The 23,531-nt window shown below is 36.8% G+C and overlaps 1 protein-coding gene across 1 annotated transcript in view; it reads left to right on the forward strand.

Moving 5' to 3' along the window:
• SEC62 (SEC62 homolog, preprotein translocation factor) overlaps positions 1-22,226 on the forward strand; it is a 30,676-nt gene extending 8,450 nt beyond the window's left edge. Inside the window, exons 2-8 of the mRNA XM_033211673.1 lie at positions 773-881; positions 2,108-2,213; positions 7,339-7,543; positions 7,795-7,887; positions 11,250-11,310; positions 13,681-13,800; positions 18,332-22,226. Coding sequence (XP_033067564.1) covers positions 773-881; positions 2,108-2,213; positions 7,339-7,543; positions 7,795-7,887; positions 11,250-11,310; positions 13,681-13,800; positions 18,332-18,801 — 1,164 coding nt within the window. The 3' untranslated portion in view covers positions 18,802-22,226. The remainder of the gene's footprint in view (positions 1-772; positions 882-2,107; positions 2,214-7,338; positions 7,544-7,794; positions 7,888-11,249; positions 11,311-13,680; positions 13,801-18,331) is intronic.
• The last annotated feature ends 1,305 nt before the right edge of the window (positions 22,227-23,531 follow it).

Here is a 23,531-nt window from a genome sequence, read left to right on the forward strand (position 1 = left end):
AATCTGAGAACTCCTCCTGCGATCTGTTGTCCATTGTTCAGGGTACCTATCTTTGGCTGTTATTTTAACATTTATTTATGACATTTGTTTCTACTTACTTTGACATTTGGGTACTCACTACTGGCAACATCTTATCTTTTTAATTACTGCCTTGTGGCTTATAAAAAGAGACTATAGGCCAGCAGCGGTGGCTCATGCCTGTAATCCCAGCACTTTGGGACGCTGAGGCCAGCAGATCACTTGAGGTCAGAAGTTCAAGATCACCTGGCGAAACCCTGTCACTACTAAAACTACAAAAATTAGGTGGGCATGGTGGCAGGCACCTGTAATCCCAGCTACTCAGGAGGCTGAGGCGGGAGAATCGCTTGAACTCAGGAGGCAGAGGTTGCAGTGAACTTAGATCGCACCACTGCACTCCAGCCTGGGCGACTGAGTAAGACTCCATCTCAAAAAAAAAAAAAAAGACCATATAAGAATGAAAGTGAGCTGGTACAAAGTAGTTACCATTGTGGAAAAAACAACTCAAATGCCTCATAGTCGAAGCCGAGAAGCAGAAAGGCTTTGCCTCTATCAACTTATATTTGAAAAATGTAGTTTCTTTAAATCTCCATTTTGTCTTTTGAACACATTATCAGTTCTGCTCCAGGGAAAGCTTGAAAGCAAAGCCTGTACTCCACTTGAAAAGATTCATAAAATAGATTTGTAAATTATTCTTCAGCGCATGGATTTCTCAAGTAAATGATTATACTAAATTAATATTCATATGTTGCAGGAAGTTGGTGAACCATCTAAAGAAGAGAAGGCTGTGGCCAAGTATCTTCGATTCAACTGTCCAACAAAGTCCACCAATATGATGGGTCACCGGGTTGATTATTTTATTGGTAGGATTATATCAGTAAAATCATATTAGTGTACATATCTTGTGAAGTTAACCTACATTTGGGATATGTAGAAGTTTTAAAAGTGCTTTCCAAATGTGATTGTTCTGGTGATGGGCATATGGCAGTTGATTATTCTGTTCTTTCCTTTTATGATTGAAAATGTCTATAATAAAAAAACATGTTTTCTAATAACTATTGTTGGAAATTTTTTTAAATAGGATTTATTTTCAGTGTTTTAAAATACTACCTTTTGTTTAGATAGTATGTGTACTTGGAACTAAGAGCTTTGGCTGTTTTCCCCCGAACAATGTCATTATAAGCTGATGTCATTTATAACACTAGAGCTTCTAAGTAGGGGTTGAGTTTGCCTTTCTCATCAATTAAAAGTGAATTGCAGCTGGGTGTCGTGGCTCACACCTATAGTCCCAACACTTTGGGAAGCCAAGGCAAGAGGATTACTTGAGGCCAGGAGTTCAAGACCAGCCTATGCAACACAGTGAGACCCCATCTCTACAAAAAAAAATTAGATGAGTATGATGGCATGTGCCTCTGAAGTGAGAGGATGGCTTGAGCCCAGGAGTTAGAGGCTGAAGTTAACTATGATCCCACCACTGTACTCCAGCCTGGGTGACAGAGCAAGAACCTGTCTCTTAGAAGAAAAAAAAAACTAAATTGCCAGTAGAGAGGAAAATTCCTTTATTGTCTATCTCTTTAGTGTTATTAATGATTTGACATTCATTACAACTTTAAAAAAGTAGATGTGCTAATCTCTTCAGATAGTATGTTTAGCTGTTTCTTGTGACAGCAGTAGATTGTTGACAGAGCTTCTTCCTCAGTGTATTAGAGTAAAACTTGATGAGAATTTTTATTACTTGCAGGGAGCATAGAATATTTTGGTTTATCTACATATCCTTGTGATTAATAAGAGTGATAGTTACGTACAGATATTTTAAATTTTTGAATATTTCCCCATTAATTTATCTTGCTTTAGTTGATATTTCTGAATGCCATTATTTCCCAACATTACTTTTAAAAGATACTTAATATATTTCACAAGTTGAGGTTTTGGGGAACTATTAATCATGATCATGTTAGATTTAATTTTCTGTTGAGTTTGGTTTTCTTTTTTGTTGCCAGAGTGTTGAAATTTCACTTTGTAAAATATTATTTAGATAGACGTAAATTCCCATGTATACTAAATTTAAAATAATGAATTTTTTCTTCAGCTTCAAAAGCAGTGGATTGTCTTTTGGATTCAAAGTGGGCAAAGGCCAAGAAGGGAGAGGAAGCTTTATTTACAACCAGGGAGTCTGTGGTTGACTACTGTAACAGGTACTGTTTATTTCTTAATGAAGAATAACATAATAATTTTAAATTTTATTCGTATCCTGAAGCTCCTTACATCATTAAATGTAGTGATACTACAGCATAACTCAAATATAGTTTTCACATGTAACCTGATTTCTTTAGTACCTTTGGAAATGTGTTTGGTATTAGACTATTATACTTTTAACTGTGTATAATTTTTATTTATGTTTTATTACTTTTATATATTTGTGAGCCCTACTGAAGGGTCAGCAACAAAAATCATATACCAGTGCCTACAGTAGAAAAGGAAGTTCTTTCTTTTATAGAGCAAATTGGTTGGGGAGTCTTTTTTTCAAAACTTGCAGGAATTCCTATTAGCTGTGTTACCGCTATTTTTTTAGTGCCTGCACTCTGAGCCATAAGCAGCATACCCTTTCCTATTTGGTTCAGTGTTTGCTAATGTAGTATTCTAAAATCAAGGCAGCTGCAACATCTACCTTGTCTTTTTCTGAGAATTTCAAGATGAAATACAGCTAATTCAGTAATGTATCATATATTTTTCGTAATAGATTTTTTTCTGTTTTGAAAAAACTTTTGATGGTGAGTGGTTTACCTAAAAGATAAAGTCACCTTCCTTTTGGAAAGAAGTATGCTGGTTTTTCTTTCCATTTTTTTCTTTTTTTCTTGGTTTACTTAATACTAAGCATTTTCTTAATATATGTTAACTAAATTTTGTTTTCATAACACTAAAGCTTATCTTTGGGGATTTTAGATTATTTAATGTGTACTAATATTTTATTTAATGGCACCTAAAGTATCAGCCACCTGAGAACCCTCTTAAAAACCACTATTTCACCACCTGGTTTCTTAAGCTGTCAAGTCAAAGAATTATTGAATATTTCTTAAAATTCTTAGTTGCCAAAGACTAGAGGTTACTAACAGACCTTTTAGAAACAATAGGTTTCAGCCGGGCGCAGTAGCTCACGCCTGTAATCTTAGCACTTTGGGAGACTGAGGCAGGCGGATCACGAGGTCAGGAGATGGAGACCATCCTGGCTAACACAGTGAAACCCTGTCTCTACTAAAAATACAAATACTGTCTCCTCCAACAAAATGAAGATGCATTTAATGGAGCTATTAGATCTGTAAGCCCAAATCTCTGAGTAGAGTGGCCAGTGTGAATCCACGTTTTTTGGCTTTTTAGGAGCCTTGGTACTTTGTTATTTGAAAAGCTCAAAAGACCTGAGTACAGAGAGTATCCAAAGATACTCGATTTTCATTGTATATGCTCTTCCCACTGACGTCAGATTGAGTCCTTTCTGCACTAAGATAAATGAGAGTAGCATAACTTTAAGGTCTCCAGAGCCACTTCTTACACAACCGTAGAGTCTTGTTGGCCAGTCCTCATGAGTTGCTGCCCAGTAGCAGACAAAATCACAAAGGGACTCTTGTCCAGTTTCTTTTTTTCTCTTTCTGGCATCCTCCAATACTGTCAGTTTTTCTGAAGCAGCTAAGTGGCATGAGGGAGTCTGAGGAAAAACAAAATAGGAAAATGTAGGATGATAAAACAATCTTTTCTAATGTGATCTATACCTTTTTATGGGCTATATCATGAATGAACTCATACATATTAGGTTAAGTCTCCACAAGACTTTGTATCGCTGACCCCCAATCCAGTTATGTCGTCCTCGGTCTTGTGCACATGCCACACTCATCTTCTCTTCTGGTCTTACTCCTATGATAACTTGCCACTTTGCCTAAATGGTTCTCTTTCCTCTGTCCCATGTGCCTCTCAAAATCACAAACAAATCCCTCAAGTCCTTCCTCTACCATGTACTCTTCCCGAGGCCCTCCAGCCTTCATCAGCCTTTGTATCTAAAGGTCTGAGTTTATCACATTAGTACCTCCCAGTCTGGCCCTTAACTATTTTAGAATAACATATGTGTTATTTTTTTTTAAATCTCCTCCCAGCTAAATCTGAAAGCAATTGTAAGACTGTTTTATACTTTATTGTAACTCCATAACAATTACCACAGTGTGAGCACTTAATAAAAACCCACCTTTGCCACATTGGTGAAAGTCCCCAACATGTCTGGCATTTAATAAATGTTTGTTAAATCTGAAAAAAGATGGAGTTGAGGGGAAAAAATACAGAAGCAATTGTTAAAACTTTTTAGAGCTGTTTTAAAACCACTTACTCAACAAATATTCTAGGCTCCAGGAATACAATCATGACTGTGACTTGGTCCCTACATCAGAACATCCTCTGATCTGTTAGGGAAGATTTATAACTAATTACAATGGGTGTGTTCTATAAGGAAGAGAGAGATGGTGAAACTACGAAGAATGACATCACAAAGAAAATGTTTTAAGTAAATTTTGAAACATAAATAGGTGATTACCCAACAAACAAGAGAATAAAGGAAATTCATTCCAAGCAAAGGGCATAGAACACACCAAGATAGGAAAGTTTGAGTAGTTCTGTAAAAATGTCAGAGAGCTTTATGTTAGTAATGTGTTCTGTACCATGTGTTTAAAGCCAAATGGAGGCTCTGATATTATAGGGATGTTAATGTCAGTCTCACCTTTTGACCTAATTGTGAAATTATTTTCAACACAATTTAATTGAAAGTTAATAGTCTAGTTTTCTTTCATGGGGGTGGGCAGCAGTGCAGGAAAGTTGACAGAAGCAGATGATCCTGCTGTTTCTATTGCGTTCTGTATCTACTCATCAGGGAAAAGGCTTTTTTCTTTTTTTTTTTTTTGAGATGGAGTCTTGCTCTGTCACGAGGCTGGAGTGCAGTGGCGCGATCTCGGCTCACTGCAAGCCCCCGCCACCCAGGTTCACACCATTCTCCTGCTTCAGCCTCCCGAGCAGCTGGGACTACAGGCACCTGCCACCACGCCCGGCTAATTTTTTGTATTTTTAGTAGAAATGGGATTTCACCGTGTTAGCCAGGATGGTCTCGATCTCCTGACCTTGTGATCCACCCTCCTCAGCTTCCCAAAGTGCTGGGATTACAGGCGTGAGCCACCACGCCTGGCGGAAAAGGCTTTTTTCTACTAAAGTTGCATTGTTTGTTTTTAAAATTATTTCTTTATTAAGAATAATTTTTTCCAATAAAGTAAATTTAAGAAAATGGGAAATGTTGCAAATGATTTAGAAGAAAATCCAAATTACTAATAATGTTGCTTCATAGATAGCCACATTACCATTTGAGAATATATACTTCAGGTACCTGTATGTGTGCACATGTACTCTTAATATGTGGACATGTATATGAACTGCATTATAAAATGCTGGTTTTTCAATTAACATATGATAAACAGGATGTATTTTTATTTTCATTTGTAGTGGTAATAAATGTTCCTGATAGGAAATCTGGAAATCACATAAGTGCACAAAGAAAAGTAGAATATATTTTCATTGCAGATTTTTTTGTAAGACATTCTGAAGAAGAGTAAAAACTACAAGACTGCAATTCATTTTCAAATATCCCACTACTATTCTTAAATCCCACTTTGTACTCCTAAGTAGTTAATCATTAAGGTCTCATTTCAGATTCTTGTTTGTTTATATATGTATATGTATTCATAGCAGATACGATTAGTATTTTAGGGGGCACTTTGAACATTTGCACAATTATATGCACAATCATATTTGCAGAATTTAAAAATAGGTCTTCTGAATAAGTAGTGTGGGCCAAATGAGGAGACCTAGAAATTAGCTTTGTGGAAGTGCTCATAGGCTGGACCTAATTGGGGAGCAGATGGAAGCCCAGCCAGGCAGGTAAAACACAGGTGCTTGAGGGGACTGAACACAATGACAAAAAGAAGTGGTTATCTGGGCAGGAAGAAAGCATCTAGTTAATAAGTGCTGCGATGGTGCTGGAGCAGGCACCAGTGAGGTGTAAGTAGAAAGGTAGCTAGATAGTCACCATTAGCAGGCACCGGTGGTGGTGGTGAGACCTAGCTTCTAGATCGTATTGTGGTAGTTGTACATTATCAAAGCAGGAATGAAGAAACCAGTCAGGAATTCTGAAACTAGAACATGAGATTTGAAAAAGTGACTTTTAGATGACAAAAATAAGGGCAACCCAGTTTCTTGAGTAGGATTATAAGGTTAAAGAGAAACTACCAAGCAAGGTTGACTTAATTTGGGGTAAGATAAAAAATGAATAAAGCAAGGATCTCTCTCTTAAGAAGTTTACTGTCTAGTGAAGGAGCAAACAACTATAACAAATTATATAGTGAGTTAGAAGATAAGTGCTATGGATAGGATAACAGGAAACGAGAGAATGGGAAGGTGGGCTTAGGTTTTAAACAGAGTAGTTGTGGTTGAGAGAAAATGAAGAAAGTGAGGGAATGAAACAAAAGAACATGCTTATTTGGGGGAAGAACATTCTAAGGAAAGGGAACAGCTGGTGTGAAGGCCCTAAGATGAGAGTATGAAATATAATAATAACTGCTAAAAAGAGAACAATCTATTTAGAGAGAAAGTAGTGAAATCAGGAATGCATCATGTTTTGCCAAATATATTGCACATTTTTCAATTTGATGCTGTGCAAGTCCTTTTCAGAAAGAGTCCAAAAATCTCACCTTAGCATATTTAATCATTACTTAATTGAAGATAATCATTACAGTGGCAGACTGAATTGTAAAGTACTTGGAGAAAAAAGAACACGAAGAGAGCTGAAAAGACATTATTTGGATCAATCAAATCATCACTTTTAATCTGTTAACATTTCTTAAACTGTTTATTTTCTCCATTCTTTATTATGTCAGCTCTTGCATTTGAGACTTAACATAAAGTGAAGCTGAGTCTTGATTACTCTAAATGAACCCAGAAAGAGTCTTTAGACGGATAATCTCAAACCTATAATGTCTTTTATAATTAAGTTACATCTTTTATTAAAAATGAAAATTATATTGAATATCACTGAGTTTTGACAACTTTTATATAATTAACTGTAAAGTTTTTTGATTTAGTGGTAGCGTTGACTACTTTTTCACGGGCATACTAGTTGTAATTTCTCTTATGTTTGCTAATTTATGTCTTCCTTTGCTTATTTTATTCAGGTCTTGATATTTTTGCTTTTTGGTCTATATCTATATTGGGAGTGTAATGCCATACCTGTTTTTCCCAAAGGCTTTTAAAGAAGCAGTTTTTTCACCGGGCCCTAAAAGTAATGAAAATGAAATATGATAAAGACATAAAGAAAGAAAAAGATAAAGGAAAAGCTGAAAGTGGAAAAGAAGAAGATAAAAAGAGCAAGAAAGAAAATATAAAGGATGAGAAGACAAAAAAAGAAAAAGAGAAAAAAAAGGATGGTGAAAAGGAAGAACCCAAAAAGGTGAGTTAATCTAAAATTAAGTAAAAATTTAAAAATCATTATGTGCACATGATCATTACTGGCCTATGAGCATATTTAAATATTATGCAATACCCACCTGAGATAACTATATTAGAGTTATTATAAATACCATGGTTGAGAATTCTTATTTCTGTGTTACAAATAGTCAGTGAAAATTTTTTGACTGTATGAACGTTATTTCTTGCTTGCTTGTAAGTATTATTTCTTCTATTCAACTTGTGTTTTCATAGGAGGAAACTCCAGGAACTCCTAAAAAGAAGGAAACTAAGAAAAAATTCAAACTTGAGCCACATGATGATCAAGTTTTTCTGGATGGAAATGAGGTGAGAGTAAGCCTATAACTAGAAGTTCAGTTTTCTATAGGAGTTTTTAGAAACATGTTTGATGCCTTCACTAATAAAAGGAAAAATTTTGAGAAATCTTATCATGTACTTAAATATATAAAAGCTACTCTATTTTTAAAAGTCAATAATTTCTCTGATTTAGATTTTTTTTTTTTTTTTTTTTTTTTTTTGAGACGGAGTCTCACTCTGTCGCCAGGGCTGGAGTGCAATGGCCGGATCTCAGCTCACTGCAAGCTCCGCCTCCCGGGTTCACGCCATTCTCCTGCCTCAGCCTCCCCAGTAGCTGGGACTACAGGCGCCCGCCACCTCGCCCGGCTAGTTTTTTGTATTTTTTAGTAGAGACGGGGTTTCACAGTGTTAGCCAGGATGGTCTCGATCTCCTGACCTCGTGATCCGCCCGTCTCGGCCTCCCAAAGTGCTGGGATTACAGGCTTGAGCCACCGCGCCCGGCTTGATTTAGATTTTTAAAAGTCAGATTTGACTGTGAGTGACAGGAAATCTGAAATAAAAACATCTTTCTTTTTTTTTTTTTTTTTTTTGAGACAGAGTCTTGCTCCGTCGCCCAGGCTAGAGTGCAGTGGCGCAATCTCAGCTCACTGCAAGCTCCACCTCCCAGGTTCACGCCATTTTCCTGCCTCAGCCTCCCGAGCAGCTGGGACTACAGGCGCCCGCCACCACGCCTGGCTAATTTTTTTTGTATTTTTAGTAGAGACGGGGTTTCACTGTATTAGCCAGGATGGTCTCCATCTCCTGACCTGGTGGTGATCCACCCGCCTCGGCCTCCCAAAGTGCTGGGATTACAGGCGTGAGCCACCACGCCTGGCCGAAACCTGAAAGAAAAGCATCTTAATACAAAATAGATGCATATTTCTTTCTCATCAGTGAAATCTATAGGTAAGCTGTACAGATATGTCAGCTCCATGGTGGATCCCAGCTCTTCTTATCTCCTCTATCTGAGGCTTCTAGCTAAGGTTACCTCATGGTCCAAAATGACTGCCAACCTTATATCTACATCGAAAAGAGGAAAGGAGGGTGAAGAATATGTCTCCTCTTTAAGGAGACCACTTTAAGGACACTGTCCAGAAAGCTGGCAATTTCATTTCTGCTTGAATTCCATTGACCAGAACATAGTCACATGGTCATGCATACAAGAAGTAAAATCTTGGAAATGCACTTTTTATACAGGGTGATTATTTGCCTAGCTAAAATGTAGGGTTTCCATTATTATCAAAGAAAAAAAGAGCAGAATAGGAGATACCTACAAGTCTCTATCTCTTACAGAATGTAAGTCAGACACATCACTTGAGGGGCTTAAAATTTTTAACATTACTTGATGCTTTGTGCTTATCATTTGTAATGGAAGATTTGTATGGTGGTAGCCTTCCATAAAGACTGCTTAATTCAGTCACTTCACCAGTACATAAACATGAGTTATATACTGGGCATTGAACTGTTACGAATTTTAGGATATCCGTTCCTGCTATACCTATACAAAAGTAACATCTATAAAGTCTTGGCTCCTAGGCTGTGTGTTTGAAATTCTTACTTGCATGAGACTATCTAGAGTGGGATTGTGGGGGAGGATTATATATTTATAATAAACTTTCCTCAGGTGACTCTGATGTGAACCCCTGGTTAAGAATCATTATAATAGAAAACTGTAGGTCTTTCTTGGCCAGGCGCGGCAGCTCATGCCTGTAATCCCAGCACTCTGGGAGGCTGAGTCGGGCGGATCACGAGGTCAGGAGATTGAGACCATCCTGGCTCACATGGTGAAACCCCGTCTTTACTAAAAAATACAAAAAATTAGCCGGGTGTGGTGGCGGGTGCCTGTAGTACCAGCTACTCGGGAGGCTGAGGCAGGAGAATGGCGTGAACCTGGGAGGTGGTGCTTGCAGTGAGCCGAGATTGCGCCACTGCACTCTGGCCTGGGCGACAGTGCGAGACTCCATCTCGGGGGAAAAAAAAAGAAAACCTTTGGTCTTTCTTAATGTGAAGGCTCAAATGCCCTCACTTAAACATTGAGCATCAGCTATGTGCCAAACATTTTTATAGGTGTTGGGAATAGCTTGATAAATAGGATAAAATCTCTTATGATCTAGCAAAGATACAGGCACTTAAACATGTTAGTATAGTACAGTGTGGTAAGCATTTAATGGTGCAAGAGCACAAATTAGGAACAGTTAATTTAGTCAGGAAGGATAAGAAGGGTCTAAAGGACACTTGAGCTTAGATGACTGGCAGATTGCCAGGTGTACCAGGAAGGAGTTTAGGTCTATTGGGGAAGGAAGCAGCCTGAGCAAAAGCATGGGTGCTTGCTATCCTGAAAAGCAAGCACCCATGGGAAGAGTACTGTTATTTATAGTAACTAAGAAATAAAACTGAGTTTTGTGGATGAATGATCAAATGAGTTCCGATCTGAATGAAGTAAATTTCCGTTGTATAAAATAATAGCCTGATAAAAGGAAGGAACCACTACTTCATAAGCTTTGACGTAGTGGTGCCCAGCTTATGGGCCCTCCATGGAAGAGTGGGCAATGAAATTATTACAGTCATAGAAACTATGTTCACCAAGCATGATCTTTAATAATTGTTCTTTGTGTCTTATCAGGAGAGAAAAGGGTGGAGTTGAGAGATACTGGATCTGTGATAGGGCCTGGCTGGAATCTATCTTAACTGTGCTTTTATCCCAAACTGGTTCATCATTACATTAGGGACAAATTAAGGTTGACAGTTGCTGGGTGTTTTGTTTGAATAAATAATGATTTGCACACATTAACAATTTTTTTTTCCCCCCAAGACAGAGTCTTGCTGTGTCACCCAGGCTGGAGTGCAGTGGTGTGATCTCAGCTCACTGCAACCTCTGACTCCCGGGTTCAAGCAATTCTCCTGCCTCAGCCTCCCGAGTAGCTGGGATTACAAGCGTCCACCACCACACCTGCCTAATTTTTGTATTTTTAGTAGAGACAGGGTTTCACCATGTTGGCCAGGCTGGTCTCGAACTCCTGACCTCCAGTGATCCACCTGCCTTGGCCTCCAAAGTGCTGGGATTATAGGCGTGAGCCACCAAGCCTGGCCAAACAAATTTTTAAATGTATGTGAGAATATACAAATTTACTTAAGTGCTTTATAGAATTTATAGTTTTCCTATAATCATTTTCTAGTGCCAGAAGAACCACTACTGCTGAAGGAAAGATATTTGAAATTTATTACCTTAGAAAGTACTTCTCATACGTTAAGAGGTTGATGACTGCTTTAGGGGACCTAAAATGTAGAATTAAGCGTTACTTTCTAATGTGACATTAGAACTTTTAAGCACTGAGGTTTCTTGATTCTTCTAGGTGTATGTATGGATCTATGACCCAGTTCACTTTAAAACATTTGTCATGGGATTAATTCTTGGTAAGTAGTGAGATGTTAGTAGCTTTAAAGTGCAATCTAAAATTTAGAAAACAATATGCAGATACTATAAAAGAAAATGTTCCTAAATTTAACATAAAATAGTTGTCATTTTAAAAATACTTTAAAGTCAGAAGGTAAATAATAAACTAAGGAAAATATTTGAGACACATTAAAACAAAGATCTTTACAAACTGATAGAAAAATGGTTAAAGTAGTTAACAGATAAATACAGTGACCAGTCATCATGAGTGATACTTAATCACACTCATAATATATGCAAATTAAAGCTGTAGTGATTAAGAGGCTTGCAAACCTTGACATTAAAGGTCTTAGAAAAAAATCAACACTCTCAGTTGATAGGTATGTCTAGTGTTTTAGTTTTTGTGAAGGACAGTTTGTCAGTATCTCTGAAATTTTATATGTGTCTGCAATGACCCAGCAATTCTAGGAATTTATTCCATGGCTGTTCCCATACAGTTGCACGAAGTGTGTGCATTGACACATTATCTGTTTTTTTCCAAATCCTTTAGACTATACCTGAGTATAATCTAGCAAATATCTTTCAAATTTGAAATGCTTTATACCATTTGACCTAATAAATTCCACTTTAAGGAATTTACCCTATGCTGTAATCACAGTTGCACAAATGTACATGTGCAAGGGTATTATACCTAGAAGAGATAAAAAAAAAAAAAAGAAAGTTACAGAAGAGTAAGAATAATATAAGCTCATTTACTTATTTAGAAAAAAAGTCTCTGTAACTAGTTAATTATATATAGGTAGTCTCTGGGAATACAGGTAAGCTTAATAGTACTTAACCTCTGGGAAGTGGAATAAGAATTAGATGAAGACTTATCTATACCTTTTGATTTGTTTGTTTGTGACAGGGTCTCATTCCTGTCACCCAGGCTGGAATGCAGTGGCACAATCATGGCTCACTTCAGCCCGACTTGCTGGGGTCAGGTGATCCTCCCACATCAGTCTACTAAATAGCTGGAACTATAGACACACTCCACCACACCCAGCTAATTTTTGTATTTTTTTGGTAGAGATGGGGTTTCAACATGTTGTCCAGGCTGGTCTCGATCTCCTGGGCACTTGCCTCGTTGTCTCCGAGTGCTGGGATTACCGTTGATTTGTTTTTTTAACGGTGTATATTCCAGGAGGTTTTGTGGGGAAAGAATGATTTAACAAATAGAAAAAAAAAATAGGTAGTAGTTAAAATAAGCTTGGTCAATATGATATCGTAGGATCCCATTCAAAATAACTCTTTTAGGCTGGGCTCAGTGGCTCACACCTGTAATCCTAACACTTTAGGAGGCCAAGGCAGGGAGAAGGCTTGAATCCAAGAGTTTGAAACCAGCCTGGGCAACATGGCGAAACCTCGTTTCTACAAAAAATTAGCCAGGTGTGGTGGTTCACACCTGTAGTCCCAACTACTTAGAAGGCTGAGGTGGGAGGATCACCTAAGCTTGGGAGGTCGAGGCTGTGGTGAACCGAGAGCATGCCACTGCACTCCAGCCTGGGTGGCAGAGGAAGACCCTGTTTCAAAAAGCAAAATAACTCTTTTATAATAGAGTATTAGTCACTTTGCTAAATATTTTGCATACAATATATCATTTCATCCTCAACAACCTTTGAAAAATAGGAACAGACACTTATTAAATATAAGGTAACTTAGTCTCAAAGAGTTAAGTAACTTGCCCAGGGTTACATAGCTTATTAGTGATGGAGCTAGAATTTTAATCCTGGTCTTACTCTAAAGACCTAATAACCAGGCTTCTGATTTCTTATACTTATTTCTTGTATCCTCACTTTACTTGCAAAAAAACTGGAGATTCTTGTAAACAGTTTCCCTAAGTACCAAAAAACAGCTGTAGTAAAATCACTTGGGGAATCTTTTTCAGTCTGTGGATGTCAGTGCTCCACCCCAGAAGAAGAATCTCCAGAGAGGGGTCTTGGGAATCATTTTTTGTTGGGTTTGTTGTTCTGTTGTTTCTTTTAGCTCCCTTACTCAGTAGGCAGATATCTTAATTTTTTTTAAATAAGGTAGATATAGCTTGAAAATGGGGGCAGTTGATAAATTAAGGAGGTAACAGTTTTGAATTTCTACATAGCACTTTTTTTTCTAATTATATGTAATTTACACTAATAAAAACTCCTAACCTAGTTTAAGAACAGTATAAAATGTTAGGTTGAACAATATGAAATTCCTCATAATTGACCATTTTTTACCTATAAAAATGGCAATTTTGTATTTCAATGTGTTTATGTTTCTTAGTTTTTCCCCTAGGGATTTGTTTCTGTTATTGCAGCCATACCATTTAAGTTTTTATTCTAAAAGTTTAACTTTGTCATTTCTTGTTCCAGTGATTGCAGTAATAGCAGCCACCCTCTTCCCACTTTGGCCAGCAGAAATGAGAGTAGGTGTTTATTACCTCAGTGTGGGTGCAGGCTGTTTTGTAGCCAGTATTCTTCTCCTTGCTGTTGGTAAGTATTGTTGTCATAAAATTGACCTCAAGAAGGTTGCTACTGAGCAGTTGGACTATAATTTGGAACTTCAGTAAAGCTTAAGAAAAATTAATGGAGGGAAATCAAGAAGTATATGGTCCTACATTCTGAGTCAAATCTCAAAACTCAGGCTTGATAAGATCTGTTCTGTCTGCAGAAAAAGGATTTAATACATCTTTAAAATTTTTTTTTAATTATTAAGATTTTTTATTGACAAATCGTAATTATACATTTATGGGGTACAATGTGATGTTTTGGTGTATGTGTACAATGTGGAATGTTTAATTCAAGCTAATTAACATAATTAGCATATCCCTCACCTTTCTTGCCTATCATTTATTGTGACACATTTGAAATTTACTTAGTTATTTTGAAATATACCATACATTATTATATCTTAATCTGCAAATAGATGTGCTTTAAGAATTAGTAACGGCAAAGGCTTTTAATATTTTTGCAATGGTAGATCATTTATTAGACATAATACTTCCAGTAAAACATTTTTTAATTTTGACTTAGAACAAACGAAACACCCAAATAATCTATGCATATATTTAATAAATTATTCTAAACAATTGGTTTGCCATTTGGGGAAAAATCATTAATTCTCACCCAGGTACCAAAATATTAGATGCAGTAAGGAGTTAATGTTTTAAAAATCAAATAGGAAAACCTAAGTAAATGAATTTTCCACATTTCTAGATGATTGGGGTCTTTCATAGTTGATTCATTTAGAGGCAGTGTCTTGCTCTGTCACCCAGGCTGAAGTGCAGTGGTGAGATCATAGCTCACTACAGCCTTGAATTCCTGGGCTCAAGCAATCCTCCTGCCTCAGCCTCCCAAGTAGCTAGGACTACTGGTGCATAGCATCATCCCTGGCTTTTTGTGGGGGAGATAGGGTATCACTCTGCCCAGGCTGGTCTCAAACTCCTGACTTCAACTGATCCTCCAGCATTGACCCCCCAAAGTGCTGGGATTATAAAATTATCACCACACCCAGCCATCTTTCATAGTTAAAAAGCAATATAGGGCCGGGCAGAGTGGCTCACACCTGTAATCCCAGCACTTTGGGAGGCCGAGGTGGGCGGATCACAAGGTCAGGAAATCGAGGCCATCCTGGCCAACATGGTGAAACCCCATCTCTACTAAAAATACAAAAATTTAGCTGGTTTGGTGGCATGAGCCTGTAATCCCAGTTACTTCGGAGGCTGAGGCAGGAGAATGGCTTGAACCCAGGAGGTGGAGATTGTAGTGAGCTGATATACCACCACATCCGGCTAATTTTTGTATTTTTAGTAGAGATAGGGTTTTACCGTGTTGGCCAGGCTAGTGTCGAATTCCTGACCTCAGGTGATCTGCCCTTCTTGGCCTCCCAAAGTGTTGGGATTACAGGTGTGAGCCACCGTGCCCAGCCTCCTTTCTCTAGCAGCAGAAAAATCCCCTGCTGTTTTTGCATGGAACACGGGCACATTTGTGGCCAAGAAATAATATCTAAGCCTGTTTGAATTTAGTGTCAGTGTAATACCTGCATCAAGAAGGAAAAGTCATAAACTTTGATCTGATATTAGACATAATAAAATTGGTGCTTTTTGCCTTTCAAATTCCTGAAATTTAGAAACTCCTTGGAAATTTTCAGCAAAGGTTTAGCTCCACTGAATAGAACTACTCTACTTGCTTATTTTTAAATTAAACCAGTGTTACACAATAATTTATGGTTATTATATAGTTTTGCTGTTTAAAATATTGTTTCTTCAGTAGTCTCTTTAAATAAATTTTCATTGTAAATATGCTGTGGATTTAAATATTCATTATGAACCAAATAGTCTTCTGAATTATACCAGGAAACAAACCAACCTTTTATGTTGATTCTCTTAGAAAATGCAATTCCAAATATACTTTCAAATAATTAGCTATTTCTTTTATATTATCTTTGAAGTCTTTATATATATTTTATTAATATATATATTTATATCTATATTTATATATATGTTCATTTTTTGGAGACAGGGTCTTGCCCTGTTGCCCAGGGTAAAGTACCATGACAGAATGAATCATAGCTCACTGTACCCTCAAACTCCTGGGCTCAAGCAGCCCTCCCACCTCAGTTTCCTGAGTAGCTGGGGCTATAGGAGCATGTTGCCATGCCAAGCTGATTTTTTTTTTTAAGAGTCAGGGTCTTGAAATATTATGTATTGGTCAAAATTATATTTGGCGTTTCTTTGAATATGCATTGTTAATAATGCCATTTAAAATAAGACCTTTGGCAGTTTTCTAAAATCTGTCACTTTTAGTGTAGGAATGTTATTATAGTACATGTCACAGCTTCCCCATAATTCTTCCCTTTTCACTCTTGGTAATGTAGTGCCACATAGCGAAAAACTGTAAAACATGAGCATTCTGCCGTACCATTTGTATGTGATAAGAAATTAGGTTTAATTGTGCCATTTCTGTATTGCTTTTTCTTTGGTTTGATACAAGATTTCATATTATGAACCATCTGCCTTTCAATCCTGTAAAACCTATCATTGCATCATAATTGGAGAAAAAAATGTACAGCCTCCTTAAATTCATTATCTCTGTTTATCAGTGGAATTTATTCTTAAATCATAATCTTAAGCATATTTACCTTTTCTGTTTATACCACGAAAGATTCTAATATGTACAGGAGTCTTTCAGAATATTTATATTCTTGTGAAAATAAAAATAGCTATTTTTAAAAGTCAAGACAGTTATAACAATTTTCTTCCATTTATACAAAGCAAAATAATGGAAGACACATAGATTAGCTTATTTCAGCCTTTATATGAAAACAGTGACAGAATTGTCTGAAGAAAACAAAACCAAAAATCCTATCATAATTGATTAGTCTGTAACAGTCACATAATTATCATGACCTTTTAAAAAACAGGAAAAATCACTCAGCTCTACATAATTGGTAAATTCAGAGAAAACTAAATATTGGGGTTTGTAATAACTCATTACTAAAAAATTTAAAATTCAAATTCCATTTTTCTACAGTTTTGTCAAAATACAGTGTTATAAAATAAAAGAATAAACCTTACGTGTTTAAGTGATCTTGCTTTCTTTAACATTGTATTTTTCCTAATACTGAGAGGATTGGTCTTTAAGCAAAAATTAAATAATTTACCTAATCAATAAAATAAAAAGGTCAGGTTCAGTGGCTCACAACTGTGATCCCAACTACTCGGGAGGCTGAGGTGAGAGGATCACTTAAAGCCAGGAGTTCAAGACTGGCCTGGACAACATATCAAGAACCTGTCTATGAAAGTAGATAGGTAGGTAGGTAGAGAGAGAGGGAGAAAAGACAGATGAGAGAGAGGAAGAGATTAGATAAATGGATGATAGGTACATACCTGTAATCCCAGCACTTTGGGAGTTTGAGCCCAGGAGTTCAAGACCAGACTGCGCAACATGGCAAGACCCCATCTCTACAAAAAATACAAAAATTGGCGGAGCCACGGTGGCATGTACCTGCTACTTGGAGGCTGAGGTGGGAGGATTGCTTGAGCCCAGGAGGTTGAGACTGCAGCGAGTCATGATTGCACCACTGCACTCCAGCCTAGGTGACAGAGCAAGACCTTGTCCTCAATAAATAAATAAGACAACAAGGATTAAAAGATGGAAACTTTTTAATACTGGGATTCCTTATCCAGGGCTAATTTATCCTTTAGGCATAGTAAACACATGCCTTGGACCAAGATACATATAGGGGTCCACAGAAATATTTTCATTTTTATTTCTTTTAAATCAGAAGTAGTAATGTATATACATGTATGTACTAGCAAACCTATATGGTATTTTATTCATGTTTATACAAATGTATAGAAAATAGTCATAAATGTATAGAAAATATAATTTTAATATTTTTTGTGGAGTAAGTTCCTTACAAAGGCAAAAGGGCCTAGAGCCTTGGAAAGTAGGATGTAGCCCTGCTTTTCCTTCTTAAAGGCTTCCTTCCTAAACACCTTTTCATCTCTTTATTTTATTCTTTTCCTACACCATGATCTTATGAATACTTAAATTCCCAACTGATTGCTATGTGTATTGAAGCATAATATCACAAAGTGCATAAATCAGAAGTGTATATCCATGAAACAACACCCAGATGGAAAAAAGAAGTAATTTTTTTCAGAGTGACGTTATTGCATTGTGACCTCAAGTTCAGAGCAACATGCTGTGCCCCTAGAATACTGCGATAGCTGCTAAACTAGTCAGGAATTTTTTTGTTTTGTTTTCAAGCATGCAGTGGTGTAATTATAGCTTACTGTAGCTCACTGCAGCCTCGAGCTCCTGGGCGCAAGTAATCCTCCCACGTAGCTGGGATTAGAGGTTTAGCCACCACGCTCAGCACTAATCAGGATTTAAATATTCATATTTAAGGTGTATGAAATGTGCAGGTAATAAAACTTTTCCCAGCTTTTTATTAACAAATACTCCCTTCTGAGGCAACGTTTGAATTACTCAATTAGAGAAATTTTTCTCCCCACAGCTCGATGCATTCTATTTCTCATCATTTGGCTCATAACTGGAGGAAGGCACCATTTTTGGTTCTTGCCAAATCTGACTGCTGATGTGGGTTTCATTGACTCCTTCCGGCCTCTGTACACACATGAATACAAAGGACCAAAAGCAGACTTAAAGAAAGATGAGAAGTCTGAAACCAAAAAGCAACAGAAGTCCGACAGTGAGGAAAAGTCAGACAGTGAGAAAAAGGAAGATGAGGAGGGGAAAGTAGGACCAGGAAATCATGGAACAGAAGGCTCAGGGGGAGAACGGCATTCAGACACGGACAGTGACAGGAGGGAAGATGATCGATCCCAACACAGTAGTGGAAATGGAAATGATTTTGAAATGATAACAAAAGAGGAACTGGAACAGCAAACAGATGGGGATTGTGAAGAGGAGGAGGAAGAGGAAAATGATGGAGAAACACCTAAATCTTCACATGAAAAATCATAATCTGACTAATTTTGGGACTGAATGAATAAGTACAAAAGGTTGGATTTTCTATGTTGGCTGATTACCATATTGAACACATGGCATTTGTAGCATTCTTTAAATCTATTTACTGAAATATATTTGACATTCAAGCAGTTATATTCAGTCCTTCATTTTATAGAATATTGGCACTATTATTGGTACAGTTTAAAGCCATGAATATGTTTTATCCATTTGATAATTTTACAGTAAGTAGATCTTATTCATTTTGACAGTTATCAAAGATGTACTTTCCACAGTTAAATTTACATTAATGGCAATTTTTGATAGTTTTATGGCTTTTTACTGTTAGACTAATCAAAAATAACTTTAAAAGGAACAAAGAAACTCCAACATTTCACATTATGCATAGTTATGTAGCCATTTCACAGTTTCTTTAAGATGCGTAAACTCATTGTTCTTGATAGTTCTTTTATTTTTCATTATAAAGTTATACCAGATTTAAGATTCTGAGTTAGCAGAATTCAAAACTATTTTGTGGAAACAAGCCAACTAGTAACAATGCAGCAACACTTCTGGTTTAGCTAAATTCTTTTTCCAATGTAGGAAATCCACACTGATTTGTACGTCTGACTCAGAGAAAGATGGTCATCTCCAACAGAGAAAGTGAACAGCATGTGTTGGAAAGTGATGGCTCTCCCACTTCCCTCCCCATTTCATTGTCGTAACGTAAAGTGTATTCTGTACATAATTTGCAAATAAAACATTTTATTTTAATTGTTACTTATTATTTAGATATTTCTCAACACTTAAATTCATAAAATTAAGACCATGTAAGGGTATGTTTTTAGAGAAATGGAAGTTTCAGTAACCCACAGAACATCTGTGATCTTTCTACAGCAGCTTTAGTTTTGTGCCAACATTCCATGTATTTTGAATATGAGCAAAAACTGATCTTTATTAAATAAGAGCAGACTTAAAGTAGCTTTGTACGCCTTAATGTTCATTTTGATTTATTTTAAATCTTTACATTCAGAAATGAGATACTGTATTATCAGACCAGGAGGCATTGCTGTGAAAGATAATTTCCTATTCTAAAATATCAAATTTAAAATAAAGATAATAAAATGTAAGAACTATCGGACTCTAATTGCTTTGAACTAGTTTTGCAGTTTGACTTTATGTCTTATACATCTTAGTTACAAGTCTTTGAAAACTCTTGTTTACTTATGAGCATAATCATTCCTTGGAGTTATACTTTTATAAACTAATAATGAATATTAAATGATTTTCCTTCAGTCACAGTGAGAGCATTTTGCTTTGTGGTTGAAATAGGTAGTGTATGTCAGTCTTTGCTTTAGTCTGTTTCTCATCTGAGTGTTTGAATTAAAGATGTTAAATTTTTCTAATTGTGAAAAATACGTTTTATGTATCATTGACACATTTTATTAAACATAGCTTGATTGCTTCTTTATAGTAGTCCCTGTAAATGGACAGAAATGTGGCTATTTGATGTTAATGCAACTATGTCAAGGCTGCAATCACTTTAAGAGTTTTTTTTAACAAATGTTCATTGGTGAAGTGCCTGGGTATTTTCCCCTCCCATTTGCAGAGCTCTACTACTTCATTTCCACAGTAAGCATGTATATATAATATTGGCTTCTGGGTTTCTTTATCACCAGTAACATTGATACCTATTTTGGGATATAAACATGGTGTTTTTCAGAAATAAAAATTATTTCATTAACCTTTACTATTACTGTGATAATACCCAGGCACTCAATGTTTATCCTGAAATTTTTTATAATACATGTACTTTGTCTAGTCTTAAAGACATTTGGAGCATGGCCAACAGGAAAGTCAGCTTCTTACTGATATGTGTGGATTCTTACAGAATGTTAGTACAAATTTTTATAAATATTTGGTGATCCCTGGGGGGAAATATCATTCTTACTATGGTTAGAAAGTGAATTCGAATTTTCAGCTCAGTTTCTATTTTACTATTCAAGTTGTATACTTTAAACAAATACAAAAATCAAAAGGCTGCCTCTATTACAATCCTCAGTGGAATAGATGGCTATCTTTCTTGGCTAACATTAAATATTCTTGTATCAGAGCATGGAAAATTGTTTATAATTGTTAATAGAATGGTGGGTTTTTTTGTTTTTTTGTTTTTTTTTAAGAACTTCACATTCGCTATTCTGCTGTAAGTAGAAGCATGAAGCTTTTTGATCATGTAGGGCTTATTGTAGAGGGTATCAGTTGGCCTAAGCAGGATTGGATTTAACCAGAGGCTAAGTTCAGATAGTAAGAATAATGCATATATGATTGTTCTTAAAGTCAATGTATTAAATAAGGTATTTTTCCTTTTCCCTCTTACTGGATCTTTAAATTTTCAAACCATATGGCCTAGATAACTTTAATTGAAATAATATAGATTTAGTTGAATACTAGTCAGGAAGTAATACATTTTAATATATCACATGGAAATTATTCAGCGGTGATGAATTTTGGTGTTTCCCCCCTCTTTCTGGTTTTACATCATGAGGATCAATTAGCTTCTGACAAGAAAAATCAACTTGTGTCTTTTGTAAATTGAATTTTTTTTAAATCTTTATTAGGAACTGGAAAACAGCAAGTATGGTTGATTCTCATTATTCAAGGTAGTTATGTTCTATAAAGTCACTGCGAACACTGAATTAGCAAATACAGAACCTAGGGGAAATACAAGGCTAGATTTCTGCAAACCACTGGTCACATTTTCATCAAGCAGTCAACATGTAAATGTCTGTTTAAAGACACCTTATTTAATATAGTCGATTCATTTACCTTGAAGTCATGACCAACAACACTGTAACTCATGCCTGAATGAAGCTTATCTGACACATAAGCTTCATAAGGCACACAACAGCCTTTTTGCCCTTAGGAACAGCTTTTTGCCCTTAGCTCTAGGCTTGGGGGCCATTTTAAACAGTGAAATCAAAAAAAAGAACAGAAATGCAAAAACCATGGCATTAGAGTAAAAAGGACACATTTATAGTATGAAAGCTGGAACATGGCCTTGTTCAACCTCAGCTGAGGATATATGTACAGCAAGTTTTTTGCTGTACCACAAAATTTTAGGTTAGGCAAATTCACAAATACAGAATCCACGAATAGCAAGGATCAACTCTACTTAACTATATTTTAAAGCTGTGACATTTATCTACCTGGTTTATGTAATAGAATTTATTGCTGAATCATGCTCCAGTATTTGAGTGATGTTTTAAATATCCTATGTCTGAAAATAATTCCTCCTAATTGTGTAGTAATTTGCTTTTACTGTTTCAGCAGTATTTCAGGTCTTTGTTCATTCACTCAGTAATACTGAGCACTTACCATGTACCAGAATTTTACTAGGCACAACCATGAATAAAAATACAATTCTACCCTCTTGCACCATTAAATAGTGTGTGAAGTGCTACGGCAGCAAATTGCTATGTATGCTGGGTATCTCTTGTTTTCCCCTCCCACTCTACTCTGCCCTTGCCCCCAAAGCTGACCCAAATGGACCACAGCAGTGGGCTCCTATGCCTCCTGGCTTCTGAGTGGGTTTGGCCAAGGAGTGTCCTGGCCAGAGATCAGAGGATGGTAGGGTGCCTATTCTCAGCTCTTCTCCTAGGGTTGGGGGGCTGCCTTAGCAGCCAAAGGTCACTTCTCTCAAACCCTTTCCCTGCTTTCCAGGTTGCCAGTCCCTGCACTCTTCCTTTCTGGCCAAGGATGATGTCTGTTCTGCTGCTACTAGCCTGGAGTTTCAGAAGCTACTGTGCTTCCTCTGTGGGTGGCCTATACCTATACTTTTGTAGTATCTCCTCATAATATCTTAATATAAAGAACCATCTGTTTCTTATTGGAATCAAGACCAATATCAAGGAGAAATTCCTAGGGAACAAAAATTCCAATGAGGAATTTACCTCTTTGTCAGATCCTTATCACCAAACATTAGAAAAGTTCTCATAACTTTATACAGCGTGCTGTAAGAGTGTTGATAACTAAAATCCTGTTCTAGTGGATGTCATGCAGATAACTACACAAGGAGATGAATTTAAATTTGCCTTCTTTGGCAAGCCCTTAAACCAATGGCTAAAGCAGTTAGTTGTGAGTTTCTGAGTAGGTCCCAATGCATTTATTTCATTTGTCCAACTGAGCAGACAGACCCCTTGAGACTAATTTCGTGGCTTTTCCAATCAGACGATATTTCAGTCTGAGAGAGGACATATTTTCTGAGGTTTATAGTTTTAGGATTGTCCAAAAGGCCTATGATCTCTTCTTAACATGACAGAAAGAGAGAAAGAAAAGTTAAATTTCAGGGGGGTCAGATCATCATACTTATTTCATTTTCAGTGATTTCCCAGATGACTTTAATTTTTTGTGTCATGACGCCTCAGAATAATGGGTTTTTTTGTTTTTGTTGTTACTGTCTTTTTGTTTTTTGTTTTTTGTTTTTTCTTTTGAGATGGAGTCTCCCTCACTGTGTCGCCCAGGCTAGAGTGCAGTGGCAAAATCTCAGCTCACTGCAACTTCCGCCTCCTGACGTTCAAGCGATCCTCCTGCCTCAGCCTCCCAAGTAGCTGGGATTACAGGCGCATGCCACCATGCCCAGCTAATTTTTGTATTTTTAGTAGAGACAGGGTTTCGCCATGTTGGCCCAGGCTGGTCTTGAACTCCTGACATCGGGTGATCCACCTGCCTCGGCCTCCCAAAGTTCTGGG

The sequence above is a fragment of the Trachypithecus francoisi genome, unplaced genomic scaffold (assembly GCF_009764315.1).
Source record: "Trachypithecus francoisi isolate TF-2019V2 unplaced genomic scaffold, Tfra_2.0 Lachesis_group0, whole genome shotgun sequence".
Classification (NCBI taxonomy): Eukaryota; Metazoa; Chordata; class Mammalia; order Primates; family Cercopithecidae; genus Trachypithecus; species Trachypithecus francoisi.